General features: G+C 37.5%; 1 protein-coding gene across 10 annotated transcripts in view; it reads right to left on the bottom strand.

Annotated features, from left to right (window-relative positions):
* SYTL2 (synaptotagmin like 2) overlaps nt 1-20,383 on the bottom strand; it is a 53,517-nt gene that overhangs the window by 5,471 nt on the left and 27,663 nt on the right. For 4 of the 10 annotated variants that reach the window (XM_063148756.1, XM_063148755.1, XM_063148757.1 and 1 more), the window contains 9 exons: nt 15,240-15,312; nt 14,593-14,692; nt 12,686-13,567; nt 11,996-12,067; nt 6,766-6,867; nt 5,777-5,833; nt 3,191-3,285; nt 1,589-1,708; nt 408-577 (listed from right to left, as the gene is read on the bottom strand). In XM_063148756.1, the coding sequence (XP_063004826.1) occupies nt 408-577; nt 1,589-1,708; nt 3,191-3,285; nt 5,777-5,833; nt 6,766-6,867; nt 11,996-12,067; nt 12,686-13,567; nt 14,593-14,692; nt 15,240-15,312 (1,671 nt within the window). The remainder of the gene's footprint in view (nt 1-407; nt 578-1,588; nt 1,709-3,190; nt 3,286-5,776; nt 5,834-6,765; nt 6,868-11,995; nt 12,068-12,685; nt 13,568-14,592; nt 14,693-15,239; nt 15,313-20,383) is intronic. The other 6 variants (XM_063148759.1, XM_063148760.1, XM_063148763.1 and 3 more) reach the window with 6 other exon arrangements.

Here is a 20,383-nt window from a genome sequence, read left to right as displayed (position 1 = left end):
ATATCCTTCTCCAGGGGAAAATCTGTTGAAATGTCTCCTCAGCACATGAAAATACAGAATATATCCCTGTAGCAGGCCCAAATGCCATATTTATAGGTGCTAATCCTATTGAAAATATATCAAAGTGGTATTTACCATCTGAAAAGTGGCATTTTAAAAGATAATTTAACATTCTTAAAAGTTTTAATGATCTATGTTAATATATATACACACCCATTTATAAGAGCAGTTCTATACTCAATCAGAGTGGAAAAAAAAAAAAAACACAAAGCACATTATAGCCTCTTCATCTATTTCTTGGGTGCTTTACTCCAGCAGGTTAGAGAGACTGGAAAACCCCAGCAGTTTTCATTTCCACATTAAAAGAAAAAGTTCCATTAGAATAGAAATGCATTCTCTGTACTTACGGGTCTGAACGCTGTCGCTTAACATCTGCCACTGCCAGGTCCTTACACTGGCAAATAAAGATGTGGAGCTCGTTCAGCTGTTCCACATAATCAATGGCAAACTGAATGTTCCCCTTCACATCCACATTGCCAAAGTCTGCACTGTAGATGCTCATTAGGCTGCCACTCACCTGCAGTGTACAAGAGGAGAAATATTTCCCGGGCATTGCATTTCACCAGGTACTTCAGGATCAGGGTAGAAATTGTGCTCAGGATTCAGACAGTAAAGAAATGAACTGTATCTCTTTAGATGTTACAATAAAATGTAATGGACACTATTATACAAGCTTCTCAGCAAGCAGATTAATGAAAGAAAGATAACTGGAAATCAAAGGTGTTTGGCCAGGATTCTTACAAAAAAATTTGAATGGGTTTACTGTATTGAGATAGAAGAAATTAAATTATAGGATGCTGTAGATGTGAAGATTGCCTGTGCTCAGATCCTTGAAATATTACTTCTAAATCTACTCAGCTGATCTTCCTTGAAGCAAGCAGAGCCTAAGAGTTCAGGACAACAGATATTCTTAAAATAATAACAAAAAAAAAATGGATAGATAAAGTCTATATGGCTGAATTATATATGTAAATATGTAAATAAATAAAACACTGAAAATTAAATACTAAATCCAGAGAAGAAGAAAGATGTGTGTGTATATATATATATATTTTTAATCTCAACATCCTTGCCCCAAAATTCTGTTTTTCTTATTCAAAGTCCACATAAAGCAATGACTTTTGGTTAGCTAGTTGACTCAACTACAAACCTGATACACCAATAATATGTCCCGCTTTGATTTATCTTTCTCCCCTTTCTCCCTTTCTGAATGTTTGTTCTATATGAAATGTTCCTCATTTTCAGATACAAATGTAAGCTCTAAGGGTAAAATCCATATCTTTGTTCAGAGCCCTGAACAAGCTCCAATATATCACTAGGAAAAAAAATGAAATCCATTTAATTTTACTTTACTTGCTTCAGGCAATTCCATGCAAGGAATTATGTTATGTTCATAAAACAGAAGTGGAAAGAAGGAGACAGAGATGGCAAGGAAAGAAAGTTACAATGAATAAGAAAAGAGCCAAAACAACATTGGAGAAATTAGCAAAAGCAAAGTGCCCTTAAAATAATGCTTTGGTTTACATACAGAGGATAAGGAGGCCATGCCAGAAGAGCTGCTAAGATTGGTTAGAGAGCTGGGACTCTTCTTGATTCTGCCAAAGGAATAACTGCTTTCTGATGTTGTATCTGTCTCTCTGTCATCACTCTACAAAAACATCACAGAAAGAAAGTCTGTGTACATTCTTTATAGTCACAAGGAAAATTAAAAAACAAACAAACAGAATTTTAATGCTGGTTGGGACTCAGTGGAAATCTGAATTTAAATTCCCTTGTAGTGCAACATGAATAATATTTCTAGAATTAGGTCATGCATTTAAAGTTGAAAGGGAGTTTTTTTGATGAACACCCTACACTGACAATTTTTTTAAGCAGCGATGCAATTAGATTTGGGTGTTTGTTTGTTTGTCTGTTTTCAATCTCAAGTAGCAAAGAAAAATTACAAAATTAAGTTTATTGGAACAATTAAACTTAACTTCTCAGTGTCACTGTCTCATGCATAACCTATGCAATTGATAATGCTCAGTTCTTTTAGCAGTCTTTTCTGTTATATAGTAAATGCTGTCAGCTCTGTGACTCTCTCTTAAGGGCAGCTGGCCAAAAGGTAACATTCAGAGAACAGCACTGGATACAGCAAATGGATTTTGCAAAGTCTTTCTTGCAAGAGGGAAGTGGGGCTTTGCTTTTCCATCAGGGAATTGCAGCTTTTGTTTCCTTGGTCATTATTAGGTTATGTACTCACAAGCCCATTCTTTCTCAATGCTACTTCTGCACTAAAGAATTGATCCCCTTCCCACACGTGCCTTTCTATGCAAGCTGTTATGGACAACTTCATCTTCCTGTTGTATTCCACTCTGGAACAATTTACAAGGTCTCCCCACTCTTTCAAACAGTTTTGAACTGATGTCATAGATCGTCTTATAACAGATACAAGGTTAGTAAACAACAGTTTCCACACACATTAAGAAAATAGTTATTTATATAAATAAGCATTTAGCAAATAAAGACCATTTCAATTTGCTTTAAAATCTGTTTATGTCTATTCTGTTAAGTAAAAGCATTCCAGGACTTTTTCTCTGTTCAGAGGTCAACAATAATGACTGAATGATGTCCAGCCTACCCAGGGCAAAGCTTCTTAAGAGAAAATTGCTTTGGAGAGTGCTGTTTGGGACTGCACAAAATTAACCCAGAGAGTGAAGTAACACTTAAACAGTGTGGATAATCAGTCCGGTTACACAAACTCTTTGAAAGACAGAAAAATCCTAAGTCCTCCTACAGGGGAAGGATATATGGTGATTATACCAGGGGGAATTGGCTTTAAACTAACTGATTATAGGTTTAGGTAAGATACTAGGAAGAAATTTTTCCCCTGTAAGGGTGGTGAGGCACTGGCACTGGTTGCTCAGAGAAGTTGTGGAAGTGTTCAAGCCAAGTTGGATGGAGCCCTGAGCAACCTGCTCTAGTGGAAGGTGTCCCTGCCCATGGAAGGGGGATTGGAACTGGATAGTCTTTTAAAGTCCCTTCCAAACCAAACCATTCTGTGATTGCTCTGATAGAGTTCTGAAATTTTACTTGCACAGAGTTAATGGTCAGGTACCTGAAACGATAACATTTCAGAGATGGAGCTTACCTCTTCCTGTAAGAATGATGGTACCGACTTGCTCAGCCCTTTGAGTTTTTCAGGGTTGGAAAATGGTTTATCAGGCTGTGAAGTCACTGTGGAAACTGAAAAGCAGTAATTCAAAAGGCTTCAAAAACGTGTTTGTACATCAGAACAATGAGATTCCACAACAGGACACAATTAGGAGCAAACCACTTTGGATGAAATACATGCACATGCACAACAGCTTGGATGCAAGGGGTTTTCCTCCCCCCCGCCCCAGGACTCAGAGAAGCTATAGTTAGGAAGAATAATCTACTTTGGCATTGTCTAAATCAGTGACCAACAAACTTTGACAGGACCAGAAATGTTGCTTGATATGAGGTAGCCTGGGTGCTACAAGCAAATTCTTATCAAAAGTGATGAGGAAATCATTGCAGATTAATGTCTAGATTTTCTTCCTAAAACAAGAGTAAGCACCCTTGTGCACTAACAATATCACTGACATTAGAATTATCATAATATTCTCAATAAGAAACCAAACATTGTTCTATTTACTCAGTCTATTTAACTGCAATAGGCAAATTTGTGTAAATCAAGCCAATTCTAGACCTGACCAAGGAAGTTGCCAGTATTCCTACTTAATTATAAGATGCATATCTTATTAATGATGCACTTTTTTGCACTCTCTTCCATATTTGCATACCTCTACTGCAGCTCATTTCTGTGCTCTTTCACTGTACAAAACCTAATTGCACAAGCTAGGCTTGCAAAAATCCAGTTTGCAGTAAGCTTGTGATCCTCAGAATTTTTCATGCTCTAACCCCAAAACTCAACCAGTGCTCAACAGATCAGTTATTGTCAGTATGCAATTAGGTGCAGTACTTAGAGCAAGTATCTGGCCCAGATGTGTAACTTGTTAAATGAAAAAGTATTGTTAATGTATTAGTTCTGCTGTCAGAGGAAAAGTCTCTCCAGTATCTGCTGCAAGAATCCTGTTACACACTTTCTGCTGCATTTTGAGTCCTCTCTTGATGCTGATCAGGTTTCGGACCTGCTCAGTGCAGTATTAGCAGTCATTCAGCAGCACAGTTTTGTGAGGTCATAAATAGCACCAGTATACTTTATATGTGGGATTTTTCTGGTTTTTTCATGTGGTTTTTTTTTGTTTTTTTTTTTTTTTTTTTTTTGTATTTTTTTACTTCCCCAAACCACATGAATATTGTGGGGTTTTTTTCCTTCCCATACTTGGTAGTGATTTAGGTATTAGGCCTGTATGGATCAAACAGACCTAATTAGGTCTGTTTGATTTTGGTGCATCATGGAGCCTTTCTGTTTATGCAAACATAAATTCAGAACTAGGGACATGGCTCAGTGGTGAATTTGCCTATGCTGGTTTAAAGGTTGCATTTGCTCATCCTAAAGGTTTTCTCCAAACTAAACAATTCTGTGATTCTGTTTCTGTGTTTTGCATTGCTGTTCTCCTTTGAGGAGTTAGATCATCATGACAAAATATGAGTGTAATATAAGTGTTCAAGCTAAAAATTCAGTCTTTTTGCTGTTCCAAAAGAACAGTCTTTTCAAGAGAACTTGCCTTATTCTGACTGTACAGCCATCAGTTTGGCTCTGTGTCATTTTTTCATAACTTCAATCTTAACAAATTAAACTCAAATTCCCCCTGCTCTTTTCAGGTTAGTCTCTACACATTCACACTGAATGCCAAAACAGGCTTTCAGTAGGGGTCTCCACTTGAAAGCAGAGTGCAGGATGGTGCTTAAGTCCTGTTACTTTACTGGGTGTTGTAGGTATTCTAATATGCTATGATTATCCTATTGCTATTATAGGCCACTGGCATGCACAATGCTTTAAAGCATCTAAACCATGAAATAAAAAAAAAAAAACCTGCACACAACTGTTCTTTTAAAACTGTAGTGCTCCAATGCAGTAAATAAAGAATTGTGTGCTATATTCAATATTATTTGATGGTTTTCAATTCTGTTTATTTTGACACATTCTTGGAACAAGTTTGCTTTTTATTTTTCTTAGATTTGGAATTTCTAAGGGTATATAGAAAAATTTAACTATAAGGCATCTATAATGCACTAATGGACTGATGATATCAGTAGTAGCTGATCTAGAAATTCATCTATTGCTTAGAATAATGCTACTTTATAAAACTAAGGCAGGGATATTAAGAGAGGTTCCTTTCTAATTGAGATATTCTGAAAGATGTCTTGCACTAGCAAAAATCATCTTGGATTTTACAATGCAATGGATAAACAGACAAACTGAATATTTACTGAGGCAAATTTCTTTCAACTGAGCTTGTGTTCAAAGCTCCCTATGATTTCAGTAACTCATAGACTGAATCACTGAAGGCCAAAAGAATACACTGATAAGTGGCACAGTTTCTACAGATACAGGAGGACATAGATAGATTCCTTAAGAATAAACACCACAACAGAATTCTATAAAAGCTGTCCAGCCATGCTGAGGTTAAACAAATCTTAAAACACAATATAATTCTTGGTTACAAAAAGAAAAAAAAATCTTCACTAGCAAACAGAGGCCATTAAAAAAGCAACAAACTTCCATGCAGACACAAATGATATTTACCATCTTCAGCACTAAGAACTAATTCTTCCTTTTGTTTATTTATTTTTTCTTTATCTGCTAAGGAAAAATAACAGTTAGAAACTTTGTTATTCAGTCTGAAATGGATGGCAGCGATAATCACAAAATTAGTAGTAATGAGGACTAAAACCACAGACAAACCAGCAGAGCCACAGGAAGGGTTAAATTCGAGAGGCTTTTACTTGACATTCTACCTCAAGGCCTACATCCAAGCAGGGGTCTTATGGTGACATAGTTTCTGTCAGCATGTTGTTGAACAATGTTAGTGCACACCTAAAACCTAGAAACCGGTTAGAAGCAAGCAGCAGCATAAGTAGTATTAGAAGAATTCCTTGCCAATATCTTTCAAAAATCTATATCTCCATACTTCAGTTCACAAATTCATAAGTTCAGTCTGTGTCTTCCCCATTAGACATGAGATAAGCATGAAAACACTCAGGGGCAGGGTGAAGTGAGACAGTAATAATAATTTATAAAAACCAAGGAATCCAAGGAGGCTACTGAGGGAAGCTGGAAATTCATTTTAAGTATAATATTAATCTCACTGTATTCTCTAAAGTGAGGTTGATATATTTACTGCTAGAATACACAGATGGACCATTACTAAACTGAGTTTTTCATGCTTTCATTGTCTACTTATTCGACCCAAGCCACAAACCAGGAGGGAATGACAGTAGCTGCTCACTACTGGTTTGGGTAACTGCCAATACTTCCACAACTGAAAAACTATCCAGGAAACAGTTAATCACTGATCAATACAGTGCAATTCTGAAGAGATTCTAAAATTAACACCAAGAACTGAAAATTAAACCATATGAGAAAAGAATTTGGTTCCAAATTACAGCCTCCATACAGCTTATTGAGAAACAAAAACAAAAGCCAGGACATGGCAGGGCTGTATGGAAGACCAGCATGAACACATTTAAGCCAAACTGGGGGTCATGGGAGACACACACAAGCTTTGTGCTCACTTGAGGTGGCTGATGGAATGTCCTCTAGACTTTTGGAAGGCTTTTTCCTATCTGCACTCCTTTTCAAAGCCATCAAAACAGGGTTTAATTCTTCTTCAGAACCTGTTACAAGACAAAACACATGAACACTGCACACACAGGCAGGCCACTTTAAGCAAGTCAATGAAGAACCAACCACAGGTTTCTCATGAAAATCTATTTTGACAGTTAGCAAAGACAGTGAACATTCAATGAAAATACAAGATTAAGTCAAAATAAAATAAACATCTCATTTTAAGTGTCCATTTGTTCTCCCTAAACACCCCCAGTCATCAGCAGAGACAGGTAAGTCTGACAAGTGATTTGATAGACAAGTGATTTGCTCTGTGTAGGTATAGGTCTATCTTTACTGACTAATAACAGCATTTGGGGAAACTATTGCACTCAATTAACTTAGATTGTAGTCATTTTGTAACCATCATTTCATGAATCAGCACAAAAGAAAATTTTCGATTTTTTCCTTTGTGCAAATTTTTCTGTTATAGTCTTTTCACAGTGAAAGTAATTTTGTTTCAATGCTTGAGTAACCAAAAACCCCAACAAAACCAAAATCAAACAACTGACCAAAACCACAAAAAACCAACTCCCCACACACACCCAAAAAAATCCCAAATAAACAAACAAACAAACCAACCACCCCCACAAAAAATGAGCTGTGGATATATTTGGAACCCTGAAGTTATGCACTTGTCTCCAAAAACAGAATCAAGACAGACCTAGCTCCTTCAGAAATCTTTCAGACTTTCATTCTTCCCTATCTCACTTTCCTCCCCCTCCACCAACCAATCACAGTGTTGCTGCCTGTAATTATGGGTGAAACCAAATTATGTTTGATTTTGTCCTCACTTATGTTTTCACTGACTCTCTTTGGAAACCCACTTTCAAAATAGATTCAGATGTAAGCTGGCAGGCCCTGGGAACTTCATATATTTCTCAGATTCTCCAGGAGAAGAAAATATTCCCACTTTCTCAGTATGAGACTGAAAAGGTAAAATTATCTCCTCTACTTAAGGTCTTTGATGACTACCATACACTATACATTGACTAGAACTGCCATTCAACCAAAGAATGTGAATCCTAGTAAATCGACATCTTCATTGATATGGCCATTTTTCAGTGCAACAGGCAGCAATGCTATATTAAATAGCACAGAGCATTGGTATTATCCTTATATCCAGATATTCCACTGATAAGCATCTATTTTCAGAGACTAGCCTGTCGAACTAAAGAATTAACCCAGAGAGCCACTGATGTTTTTTTCCTCTTTTAATCCAGTATATTTGAAGGGATTACTAGATTGAGTGGTACAAATTTATTAATTTGAAGGCAATGTCACACAGGATAAGAAAAAGTATAAATCACAAAGACTAAATTGATTAATGCTGCTAAACTATCCTGACCAAAAAAGGCTTACCCAAATATAGTGTCTGTTAAATGCTTTCCAGCTTAATTAGCTCTTCCCACCCCTCCCAAGCAAATATCCAAATTTCTCAATTAAAAAAGTATCACGCAGACTTTCCATTAACATATTTCAAGCTGGACACAAAAGAATTATTGTAGCCATGTTTAACTCAGCACCATGAATTTTAGAAATCAGATAGCTCACGAGTTGAACTTCCTGTTCCAGAGTGGGAATCAGAGTTTTGATCTGAAAACTTGGATCCCAAATTTAAGTTGTTGCCTTCCACTTCATTGTTATCCTCATGCTGCGACATTAGGCAGAACTGAGCTTCTTCTGGCTGGGGGGAGGTGCTCTCATCTTTAAGCAGTGTACTTGTTCTTCTGAAATCCACGAGTGCTTGAAATTCTGAGTTCTGTTCAGAAGCCTCCAAGAATGTGCTTTCCTTCATCCCTTTTGCATTTATCTCGAATGGTTCGACTACAACTGTACTAGTCTTGCCTTCCATGGGAAGAAGATCAACTGGAACCAAGTTTCTCTCTCCTATTTTATTAGTAGCTGCCTCTCTTTTAAGACCAGAAGCTTCAATTTCACTTACTGCAAGATCATTTGTCAAGGCTTTGACATATTTTTCTGGAGCTCCCTCTTTGAGAACTATCTTAATTTGTGTATCACAGCTAATTAGAGTGTCACATGGCTGTGAACTTGTCATGAATAGAGTCTCTTTTTCTGAGGGAAATGTATGATCCTCAAATTCTTCTTGCTGATATAAATCTTTGGAGATTGGACATGAAACTGCAGATGCTTCTTGAAGAGGTTTTTCTAAAGAGCAACTGAATTCACCAAATTTTGTGATATTTGAAACAGAAGTTTTTTCTATTGTTTCTTCTATTTCTTGAGGGTCATCTCTGTCTTGTTGATATAGAACATGTATACTTACACTAGTCTGTATTTTAGCATGCATTTTCTGATCCATATTTTCCCACACAGAAGCTGGTGTTTCAGAGACCTCTTTGGGTGGATTCTGAAAATTAACATCAGACCCTCTATATTCAGTGTTGGACAGTGCAGATCTTTCTGTGGTATCACCAGCTCCCTGCACCAGCTCTCCATCATGCCCATAGTCTGTGCTCATAGCTTTCACCTCAGCAGTCCCCTGTACTGTGCTGTCAGCACATTTGGATTTAGAAGGGGGTGTTTCAGAGGCCTCCTTCAGCAGCCTCTCTAAAGCAGAACTGAAGCCACTGGCTTTGGATGGGGCAACAGACCTTTCTATGGTCTCACTGATTTCTTGAGGTACCTCTCCGCCATGCTCATAAGTCATGCCTTTATCTTGCACTGCAGCAGTTCTCTGTGCTGTGCTATCAGCATTCTTGGCTTTAGAAGGGGGTGTTTCAGAGGCCTCCTTCAGCAGCCTCTCTAAAGCAGAACTCAAGCCACTGGCCCTGGATGGGGCAACAGACCTTTCTACAGTCTCACTGATTTCCTGCAGCACTTCTCCACCATGTTCATACATTGTCCTTTGAACTTGCTCCTCAGCAGTCCCCCATGGTGCACTGTCAGCACGTTTGGGTTTAGGAGGTGGTGCTTCAGAAGCCTCCTTCATCAACTTCTCTAGAGCAGAACTCAAGCCATTAACCTTGGATCCAGCTACAGACTTCTCTATGGGCTCATGGACCTCTTCAGGCTGACCAGTAGCTTCTTGGTGTGCTGACTGTACACTGCAGTTACTTTGTGATAGACTATCTGAGTCATTGTATGTTTTTATTTCCGCCCTTCTGCGTTCAGAAGGTTGAGATACAAGGGCTTCTTTGAGAAGGTTCTCCAAACCAGCTTGAGGCCTCTGAGAGCCCTCAAGAGTATCATCCTTGTCTGCTGCCTGATAGTGTAGATACAGAGGTTCAAATTCCCTAAACAGTTTTCTGAGATTTTTTCTGTTCTCATGCTTATCTGTTGATGACACATTCCCTTGTCCTGTACGTTTGCCTATTTCTTCTCCTTGATCAACAGGAGAAATATCATGACTGTTGTTCCCTGTTCTCTCAAAAACCTTGCACTGATTTGATTGAAAATGTGCCCCTTTTAAAAGGTTTTCTTTGAGGTTTAAGCTACATGACATCTCAGAGGCTTCCTTTTCTAGCTTCTCTAGACATGATTTAAATACATCAAGCTCACCTTTAGGTAGAACAACTTTATCCACAGTCTCTGCAACTTCCTCTTTATCCAAAGGAGTAGTCTTGTTTTCCCCTTTTTCTATAGGTAAATATAGTTTATCACCTACTACTGTGTCCTTTAAAACATCTTTAGCACCAGGTGTCTGGAGCTGCAAGGATACATGATGATCTTTTGATGAAACAATGGTTTTTTCTGTACAATCTCTAACTTCTTGCTCTGGAAGACCCATCTTTTCCTGGGATTTTGAGATAATTGGTTGTCTGTCCAGCTGGAGAGAGTCTGTATTCCTTGTGTGTGTCACATTCAGACCTTTTAGAATAGGAGATCCTAGAGACTTTTTGCATACCACAGAATCTAGTTTCTGTGGTTTTTCTCTCTCAGATGTTTGGGTTTGTTGTAGAATTAACCCTTGCTTGCTCACATTATCTCTGCCTTTTTCCTCTTCCCTTGATTTTTTTTCATAGGTTATTGATCTAGTATTATTTGGCCAAGAATCATCTTCCCTGTCAATGCTACTCTGGAATTTAACTCCAGTATCCCAGAAGTTTCTCAGACTCTGGAAGTGTGAAGGATCTAAAATTTGATTCTTTGACTTTTCATTCATCTTGTCTTTTAAAGACAAAACCTGGAAGCTGGACTTCTGTTGGGAAGAAGCAGCAACTTTCCCTTTAAGAGTTTCCTTCTCATTTTCATCTTTGCTTTTTGAGGAAGCTGAAGTAACACCAGCTCTGGGATGCAAGTTACTGGCTTTTGGGAGTTCACCAGATTGAAGTGTCCCTTCTGGCTTTCCAAATGCATGGCCTGGTCCTGATTCAAAAGAATGGTAACTTTTGTTTCTTGAAGCCTGGCTTGCACAACTTAGTTCAGGACTTCTTGATGTATTCTTGCTCTGATCATGCAAGGCCTTAGGTAGATACACTGCAGATGGTTTTAGCTGGTCACTTTCTCTGAGACCTGTAAAAGCACGGCCACCTGACACACCAGCATTGATACTAACTTCCTTCTCTCCATGACTGGGGATACCTTTATCCCTTTCCCAGAATGCTCTGATCTCCCTTATTCTTCTTTTTTCTTGTATTGCCTTCTCTGACTCACATTTCTGAGCTGGTAGCTTGTGCCCTTGATGGTCCATGAGATGTGATTTTTTATTTTGTTGTTTGATTTCTTGATCATGTTCTTTTTCTTCAACTCTTGTACAATCAAATTCAGTCAGCAATTTATCATTTTGCTTCTCATTTGCTTCCCCTGTCTTAGGCTTCACCCTCTCCTTTATCAGCTGTATGTTTTCTGAAGTAAAAGATGTAGATGAAATTCTGCTCTGTTGTTTAATCTTTCTGAATGGTTTCTCTTCTGAATCTTCTGTTTTTCCATGCATGCCAGGCCCACTGCGCTCTGCAGGAAGAACTGCTGTTCTGATTGACACATCCACTTCCTCTCTAGGCTCCCTGAATTGGGACTTCGTTGATACAACTTGCTCATCTTCAGTACTAGAACTTCTTTTAAACCAGTCTAAAACTTTTGACAAAGATTCATCATCCACTTTCATGAGTTCATCAGCATGCTTGCCAGGCTTGAAAATGGTTTTAGCATCTCTCTCCTCAACAAGATCAGGCTTACCTTGTTGAACACTTGTAGAATTGGTATTGGATGCCTCATGTGCTTCTGTTTCAGCAGAAAGTTGATGTCCATCTACAATGTAAACAAACTTATCAGAGTTATGAATTAGATACATGACTAAAAATCTCTGGTCTACCTAGAAAGTTCTCAATTTTTTTTTAACTGTTAGTGGAAAAAAGAGTTCTCTGTCCCTGTGATTTTGGAAAGAACCATACCATGGGCAATGGCATGAAGAAAATTCCTGCTCTGAGACATCATACTGGAGTCATTGCTATGGAGGGTACAAGCCAAGAAGATGAGTTAAACCCATTCTTAAAGGAAATGCTTTCATTGAAGGAAGGCTGCATGTGACACGCACACAGAGGATGACAATCCAGCATATTTTTGTTTAGTCCCATAGGCAAATCCCTAAGTCACATCTGAATTACTCCCAAGGACAACTGACAGCACTACACTAAAATACCATCCACAACAGAGGTGCCTATACTGGCTCTGATACAATGACCAGTAGGAGATCATAAATGTATATTAAAAAATATTGATTATTTAATTCTGCAGTAGCACATTCCCGCAGTAGCACGTTCCTACTACTGTTTCCTCGTTGTTAATCATTAGCTACAAGTGATCCACATTAATGAATATGTGTTATATCCTATATCAATCCATTTTTCACTTCTACTAGAATCTTACCAGTAAAGTTTTTGTGTGACTCTGATTCATGGCTCAAGATCTGGTTGGATTTTTTTTCATGTGTTTTATCAACACTCCACTCATTACTGCTGTTTGACAGGATATTGCTGGAGGTCTTCTGTGGAGTTTCAAGTTTCTTGGGAGTAACTATATCTGTCTGGAAGCTTTCATTAACTGGGAAGTCTGATCTGTTACTGTCACAAGGGCTGGATGCAGATGTGTCTTCTTGTAAATCATCTATTGTTTTAATTTTTAAAGTTGATGAATAGGTTCCCAAAGGCTTTGCAGCAGGAATTTGCTTATCCCCAAGTGAATCTGATTGAATAGCATAATTTTCACTATTCTTTTTTTTGTCATATTTTAAGGTTTCATGCTCTCCTTTTTCTTTACCATGGTGTAGCTGTGGGCTTTGCAGAGGTTTTCCTTTACCTGAGATAGATGAAAACCTCACTTGTTTCAGTTTTTCCAGTGAATTTTGTGCAGAGTTTTCTGCTTCTTCCGTAAGAGAATTCTTCTCACCTTCCCCTTCAAAAATAGTTGCAGTAGCAAAACCATTTTTTTTCTGAACATCTAAGGTCTGACTGGCCCGAACTTCTGAGTCAGTGGAACTTGAGCTTGAGCTGCGCTTGAGAATGCCCCTGGGTGTGGTACCAATGCCATTTACCCCCTCACTCTGCTTGGTTGGTTTGGGAACAAGGTCTTCTCTTTGAGATACAGAATCTGCTGCTTTGTGAATTAGTTTCCTAGCTTTTGGGACAGGACGCTTAACTAGCTCCTTCTGTGGTTCATCAGTAAGTTCTACAAAAGGCCTCTCAGGTTTCTCTGTTTCATCTTTTTGTAAGTTTGATTTAGGTGGGCTGTCTTCTGAGAGTGACCAAATTTCTGTAAGACACAGAAGAGTTCATGAGTCTATGTGACATTTGTAAGTATAAACAGAAAAATATGACAGTGCAGATCTGAAATGCAGTGATTATACTAGTTTATTAAAAAAAACTGCAACAAAAACACAGTCAGTAATTTTATATAGGTGTTGATTTCTTTTTTATGTAATAGAAACTTTTAGCAAATTAAAAGCTTGCAGTTATTTCTTATTTACAAACACTAGCTATTTCATGATGCCAAATAGAGCACACCAAGTTTTTTGTCATCATTATTCCTGCAAGGGACAAAGTTTGCAGGGAAGGGCAGCTTTTGAATACATATACACCTCTTCAGTGTCAGAATGTAAACAGCAACCTACAAAAATGGAAACTGGCTATTTCCAGTCATGTGGAACAAGACAAATACAGAAATAATCTCCTGGCAGGGAGATGAAGGGTTTTGTATTCCTACTATGCAAATCTTTCCTTTTCCTGTTAGCATGTTTCACAGCAAAGACAGGAGAGTAATAGCCACATATGATTCTAAATTACAACTTCAAATGCCTGTATTGTGATATATAAACACTCATCAACTTGCTTGTAGAAAATACTGCTGGAAAGGGAGGATAATAAACAGACTAAGGAAACAAAGGAGAAAACTATGGACCAAAGAAAGCTAGGCTGCTTCTGTCAAGCTAATTAGCAGCAATGATTGAAAGGTCATAAAGACAGCTCTGCCACATTCAAGGAAATTTCACTGTCCTCTTGTCAATTCAGGACCAGCAGCCCTCCCAGATGGAGTGCTTAGTACCGACTAAAACTATGAGTAAAAGAAAGGAAGCAAAATCCATTTACTCATGTCTACTGCCATTTCCTGAGTATATTCACATGCTTTCGATGAGGTTTGAAATAAGCTAGTTGAGAACTCTCTATACTAACAGACAAAAAAGGTTTTGATCTCTTACAGAAAGAAGCAATGGAAGTAAAAATAATTTCCATATAAACCAACAAGAAATTCACAGTCATCTGCAAAACAAGTTCATTTACCCTTCTTTGATAGCTGAGGTACGATGACTGGTGCGTCTTCTGATTCCACACTGTTCACGTTATCATCTGATACAGTGGAATTAAAGGGATTTCTCCTTTGCTAGAAAAGGAACAAACATTACTGTTGCAGTCAAAATCTTGCATCACAAAATAGACAAGTGCAGTGATTTTCTCTTCCCCACTAACCCATCAGTAAGGAGTCTGAAGGCATACCACTTAAATTGGATACATGACAAAAAAACCTAAACAATATGAACAGGAAATGATCAGAAGTGCCAGTGACAACTGCATCTTGTTCTTCTAAACTCACCAACAACAGAGATAAGCCACCACTTAAAGACATTTGCAAATTCCAAGTTTTTGCCAGATAAATAATTTTATCTCCACTTCTGTGATATTAGAAACAGAGCAGGCCAATCGCTTTCAGTAGTTGAACAGATTGGAAATAATGTTAAGAAAAAACAGCCATCAATTATAGGTGTAGCAGCACTTTAGTGCTGAACCTTTAGTGATTTTCATTACCTCTCTCTAAAACAAAAAAAAAAAACCCTAATTTTTTTTACAAACTATTATTTTTCCTCCTCAAAGCTTTACTAATGCTTCCCACTGAAGCAAATAACTTCTACCATATTCAGTACCAGTCATACCCTTACTGATGAGACTGCTGCCTTCACAGGTCTTTCCTCTGGTTTGTTTAACACAGGGGTTACTTCTTTAGAACTGTAAAGGAAAGTTAAATAACAACTTCAGCAAACAGGACATTACTTTAAGCCTTTTTGAAAAAGCAAAACAAAGATTCACTTATACATACTCAAATATAAATATAAACATGGCACTGGAGTTTTTCTATTTAGCCTCTTTTCATTCCTATAGGAAAAGGGATACTCTTGCTGCTTTATTTCCTTGCAAAAATGTATTTACTTGTTAAAGAATTCAATACAAGTTCTACTTGGTGTGACAGAAACCATAGTTTTGATACATTTAAAATATCGGAATAAAATTTATAAAAATAAACATAAATATAAATCAATATTTTATCTTTACAGTAAATACTGTATAAATACAGTAAATATCACTACTCTCCAATATCAGTGTTGCCATCTTCATCCTTGTCCTACATTTGTACTTCTAAGACTGAAACCAAACTGGAGGAAAGTGTCAAAATCTGACTGAAAAATAGAATTTTACAGAATGTCGAAGTCAGAAAAAACAGAGGAACTCCATCACCACTACAGTAAAGATGTGACATCTCACAGATAGCAACACATCTGCTCAGAGGTACAGTTTATAAGGTATTCTTTCAATTGAGATGTATAAATTTTTTTGATTGTTTGCATAAGTGAAGTAAGTTATTGCTTGTGATAATAAGTATAGCCCAGATATGGAGAAATTAAAACAGCTAGAAGAGACAGCTCCTATATTATCTCTAGAAATATCTAATCTACTTACAAAACAATGCAAGGTTTTTTTCCCAATCAGATTTTTAATATTTTAGTTTACCTAAACATCTCAGATATGAAAAAGTATTTGAAGATGGAAGTTAGACATGGATTTCAATATGGTCTTCACATGACAACAATATTGAGTATCCTAATTTTATATGGAAAACACTGACATTAATCAAGATATACACTTATGATTTCAGAGTGGGGGAACAATATGAAGCAGAAAATATTTATATTTCCTGATAGGAAATATATATCAGGCTAGGAAGGACAGCAATTCCTATGGTTTTTTCAATACAGATGTACAAAGAGATTTCAAAACTAAGGATTTTTTTAGTCAATGATCTTTGTTATGTGTGAAAAGGCTTAAGGGTGGTAAGGAGAAGAGCCACAAGGTGTCTTGGGACAGAAACAGCATCCACCTCTCATCAAGTTCCAGATTCATCTCCTTGCATTAACAAATATCTCTCCAGTCTGGTAATTGGTACCAGTCTGCCCTCCTGAGGGGAGGACAACTTTCCCATCTTCTGCAAGGTGCACAGTTAAGCTCAAACTTTAGGGGAGAACAAAACCCCAAAATACTCTGATAAACTACCCTTGGAAGTCTATTTGTCTCTGGACTGCTAAGGTGTCTGCTCGGTGACATCACTTACGTTTTGCAGAAGGAAAATACAAAATTATGGAGAGGATAAAATGACCACAGTGAGCAATGTGAACATAAGGCTAACAAAAAAAATACCAGGTGCAATCTGAACTATAAACTTCTATATCCCTTCCTTGCTCTTTTGATTCAACACTGCCTTTAAGAAACATACCACCATGCATAGCGAGAGAGGGTTAAGGAATGAGCTGATCTTGGAATGGAATCTATCTCAAGGGTGAAAAATTAAATGTTCTTACATTTTTGTAGGACAGTAACTGTTGCAGCCTCTTACATGCACACACCAGATTACTAGCAGATTGCTATTGTTCTTTCTACCATTTGCTGATCCCAAGTAAGAAAAAGATTCTGGTTCTCAAAGAGCTAAATGTTGCAACTTCTATTTTCTTTTCCAAAATATCCTTTCACATCATTGTTTTTAACCTTAGTTCTAATATATATTTTTAAGTATGAAAATAGACACACATATTAAAGAAATTTCAGAAAATGAAGTTTGTGTTCTTGCATTTATAAAGCATTTGTGGTTTTGTTTTTGAGAGCACCACACTCATATGCTCCTGCATTTTGTGTCTTCTCTGCAACATCTACTACTGAACAGGACAATCATAATTTTTGTTTTTCAGGTTTAGGTCCCAAATACTTCAACCTCTCACTCATTTTAAGCAAGAAAAATACTGTTAAGCACCCTGGGCTGCAAGAAACTGCTAAGACATTCTTCAGTGAAGTTTTTACAGGTGGAGAGGTACCTTTATGTGTGTATTCAGTGAAACATAATCTCATAATCTTTAATGCAATGTTTCTTTGCACTTAGCATAGAATAATTAAAGATTAACAACTTGGCATTATGTACTGAAAACCCTGGTCTAAATAAAGCAAAGCAGAGAAAAAACAACAGCCAGGATCCTATAACTCTGTTTTACAACAATAGGTCTGAAAATGAGTTTACCCACAACCTACATAGATAAGAAAACTGAACAAACTGTTCCAAGATATGCTGCATTCACAAGGCTAATCTAAAAGTGTGTAAGTCCAAACTGATAGATTAAAAAAGGCTTTAAAAATTCTACCCTTCAACTTGGAAAAATGATGTGTCAAGAACCACAAGGGAGGTCCAAGGCCCGTACAGACTGAAGCAACAAGGCAAATGCAGGAGCAGAGCTAGGGAAAAGGGTTACAGATTTGCAGGCATTGTCAATATGTGGATTCATACACGACCTGTGAATCTTAATTTGAAAGACAACCCTCCTTTTTTAAGATTCAGCATATAGACAGATGGCATCACTGGGCAGATGTAATATTGACAGTGTGACTCACCTTTGAAAACTCATTCTGTTCAAGGTTACACCTTCAAAGACATTTCACACACCTGGCCTGTAAAGGCTCTGGTATGCAAGAAAATTATCACAATGATATAAAACTCAAAAAAGAAATAATTAATAGCTTTATTACGTAATTTTGATATTTGGGGTGTGGGAATAAATGTCACTGCTAATTTTAAGAATATTGTTGCTCTACCTAATATAGCAGCACCCTGATTCAACAGTAGTTGAACTGGCCCCAGAGTTGGTTTTATCCTTATCAGTTTACAAACAGATCTAGCAGAACTAAACTTCCTTTACACTCAGTAAGAATTGTTTTGCTTTAAGAACAGGATCCAGAACAAAAGTACTCTGAGTAACTTGTTATCATATAGCTTCAGGACCCAATCCTCAGGTGAGCAGCTGTGTAAGTTTATGCAAAGCCTGCAAGTCAGTGCTGGCCTGAGCCACACTCTTAGATAAAGGGGGGGAAAAACAAAGAGAAAAACCCCATAAACCCCACAACACCAACAAACTTATTCTTAAAGCAGCACTTAAAAATGCTTTAAAAGTTCAAGTGCTTGAACCACAGGTAGCATTTGGACACTGTAAGCCGTGAGCTGCCTTTAATGCAATCCCAAATTCTGCAATAATTCTGTTTCATCCTCTTAGCTGTGTTAAGACTATTCCATTGTGAGAGGAAGAGCCCATTAATTCCTTGTGGCTCCACTATCCTAGCAGCCAAATTAAATGTTTGTAGACTTTCCCTTCCCACCCCAGCTACTGGGGTTATTGCTTTTGCATCATTGTGTTTCCTTCTGCCCTTAGAGACAGGCCCACAGTTATGCCAGGCCAGTCTCCTTCAAATTCCAGTATCCAGAGAACAGAAAGGACGACTATTTTAAAAGCATATGGTGCCTCCTGCAATTTCTCACATACAATACTGTGTAGACTAACCTCAGTTATGGTGAATGAAGCCCTCACTAAAATCATAAGCAAAGAATTTCACAGTCCTGCCACATTTGCTTGCCATAGGTTTTGACATTTTAGAAACAAATAACCTGAGGCATCCAATCAAGTTATTTATGCAAAGTCAGTGTAAGTAAGCATCCAGCCCACATGTGACAGATCACTTCCATGACAAGGTCCATTTCCAATTGCCTCATAAATCACTGGACTGTGTGGGGTTGCTTTAGAGAGAAGATCTTGAGCTATTGAGGAAAGTACAAGTACACATGAACAAGGCATGGAGGCTGATCAACTTCTGGTACAATTTGGAGCAAAAGGCAGGGGAGAGTCCTGGAAAATAATTATCAAGCTTTGCATGGCTGTGATCTGAAATAAGTCATCAAATACTTCAAGTTGAAGACCACTATCAAGTTGGTCCCATTAAAAAAAAAAAAAAAAAAAAAAAAAAAAAGTCTACATATTCTTAAACCTTGCTATGTTATGTATTTTTGAAGAGGCTGCCCTGGCATATTATGAAATCTATTATACCTTATCAATCACATATAGATTCTGGAGAGTTCTAACTATAAGAATATGATTATAAGACTATACTTCTTTAAAAATATCATCATCTGTTCCTGATGAGCAAGATGATATGTAAAATATTCTAAAAGATATATTAAACAGCAACATGCCTTCTGCTGTTCTCAAAGAAATAACTTCATAGCAATCTCCTGAATGTAAAAGCCACCTGTAAAAAAACTACATTTAGTAACAACTAACTCTGTCAGCACATCAGTTAACTTCAGCTGGGAAGGAAAACAGAGCTCTGTTTTGTGATAAGAAACCTTTATCATCCTTTTTGGACAACTTCATTTTTGGCAAGTCTATAACAAAGCAGTTGATTTGACCTCTTTCAGCACAATTTCAGATGTGGTCAAAACAAACACCTCTGAGTTCACTGATAGTGATAAAATATAAGAAAGACACAAGCCAGAGTTGTTAAGACTCACACCAACCTTTGCTGCCACTCACCATGAATGTGTGTGCCCAGACTGCAGAGCATGAAAATGAAAGGTTCAATTGCTACTAGGTATTGTATAAATGCATAGTAGGAGAAGCCTTACTGCAAAGAAAAAACAGGTAATGTACAGAGAAGGACATAGAAGACAGACAAGAAAGGGACAGGTTTCAGAGCTGATCAATGGCACAACCAGAAGTGAAGCAGTTCCCTTAAGAAGAAACTCTGGCTCTTACCTCATTCTGTTCACTCTAAGCACAAACAGTGGCTATCTGGGTTACACCCTGGTTCTTGTTTCCTCAGTGTGTTGAGAAATCTGGTCACTTTTACCTGCTCTGACTCCAACTGTTTCAGCACTTTCCTTCTCAAATGTAGGCTTTTTGGAAGTTTTTAACACAGCCAATGAATTACATGTAGG

The sequence above is a fragment of the Melospiza melodia genome, chromosome 2 (assembly GCF_035770615.1).
Source record: "Melospiza melodia melodia isolate bMelMel2 chromosome 2, bMelMel2.pri, whole genome shotgun sequence".
Lineage (NCBI taxonomy): Eukaryota > Metazoa > Chordata > Aves > Passeriformes > Passerellidae > Melospiza > Melospiza melodia.
Note: the sequence above shows the minus strand (reverse complement) of the source record. Positions and strands in the feature narration are given on the sequence as shown.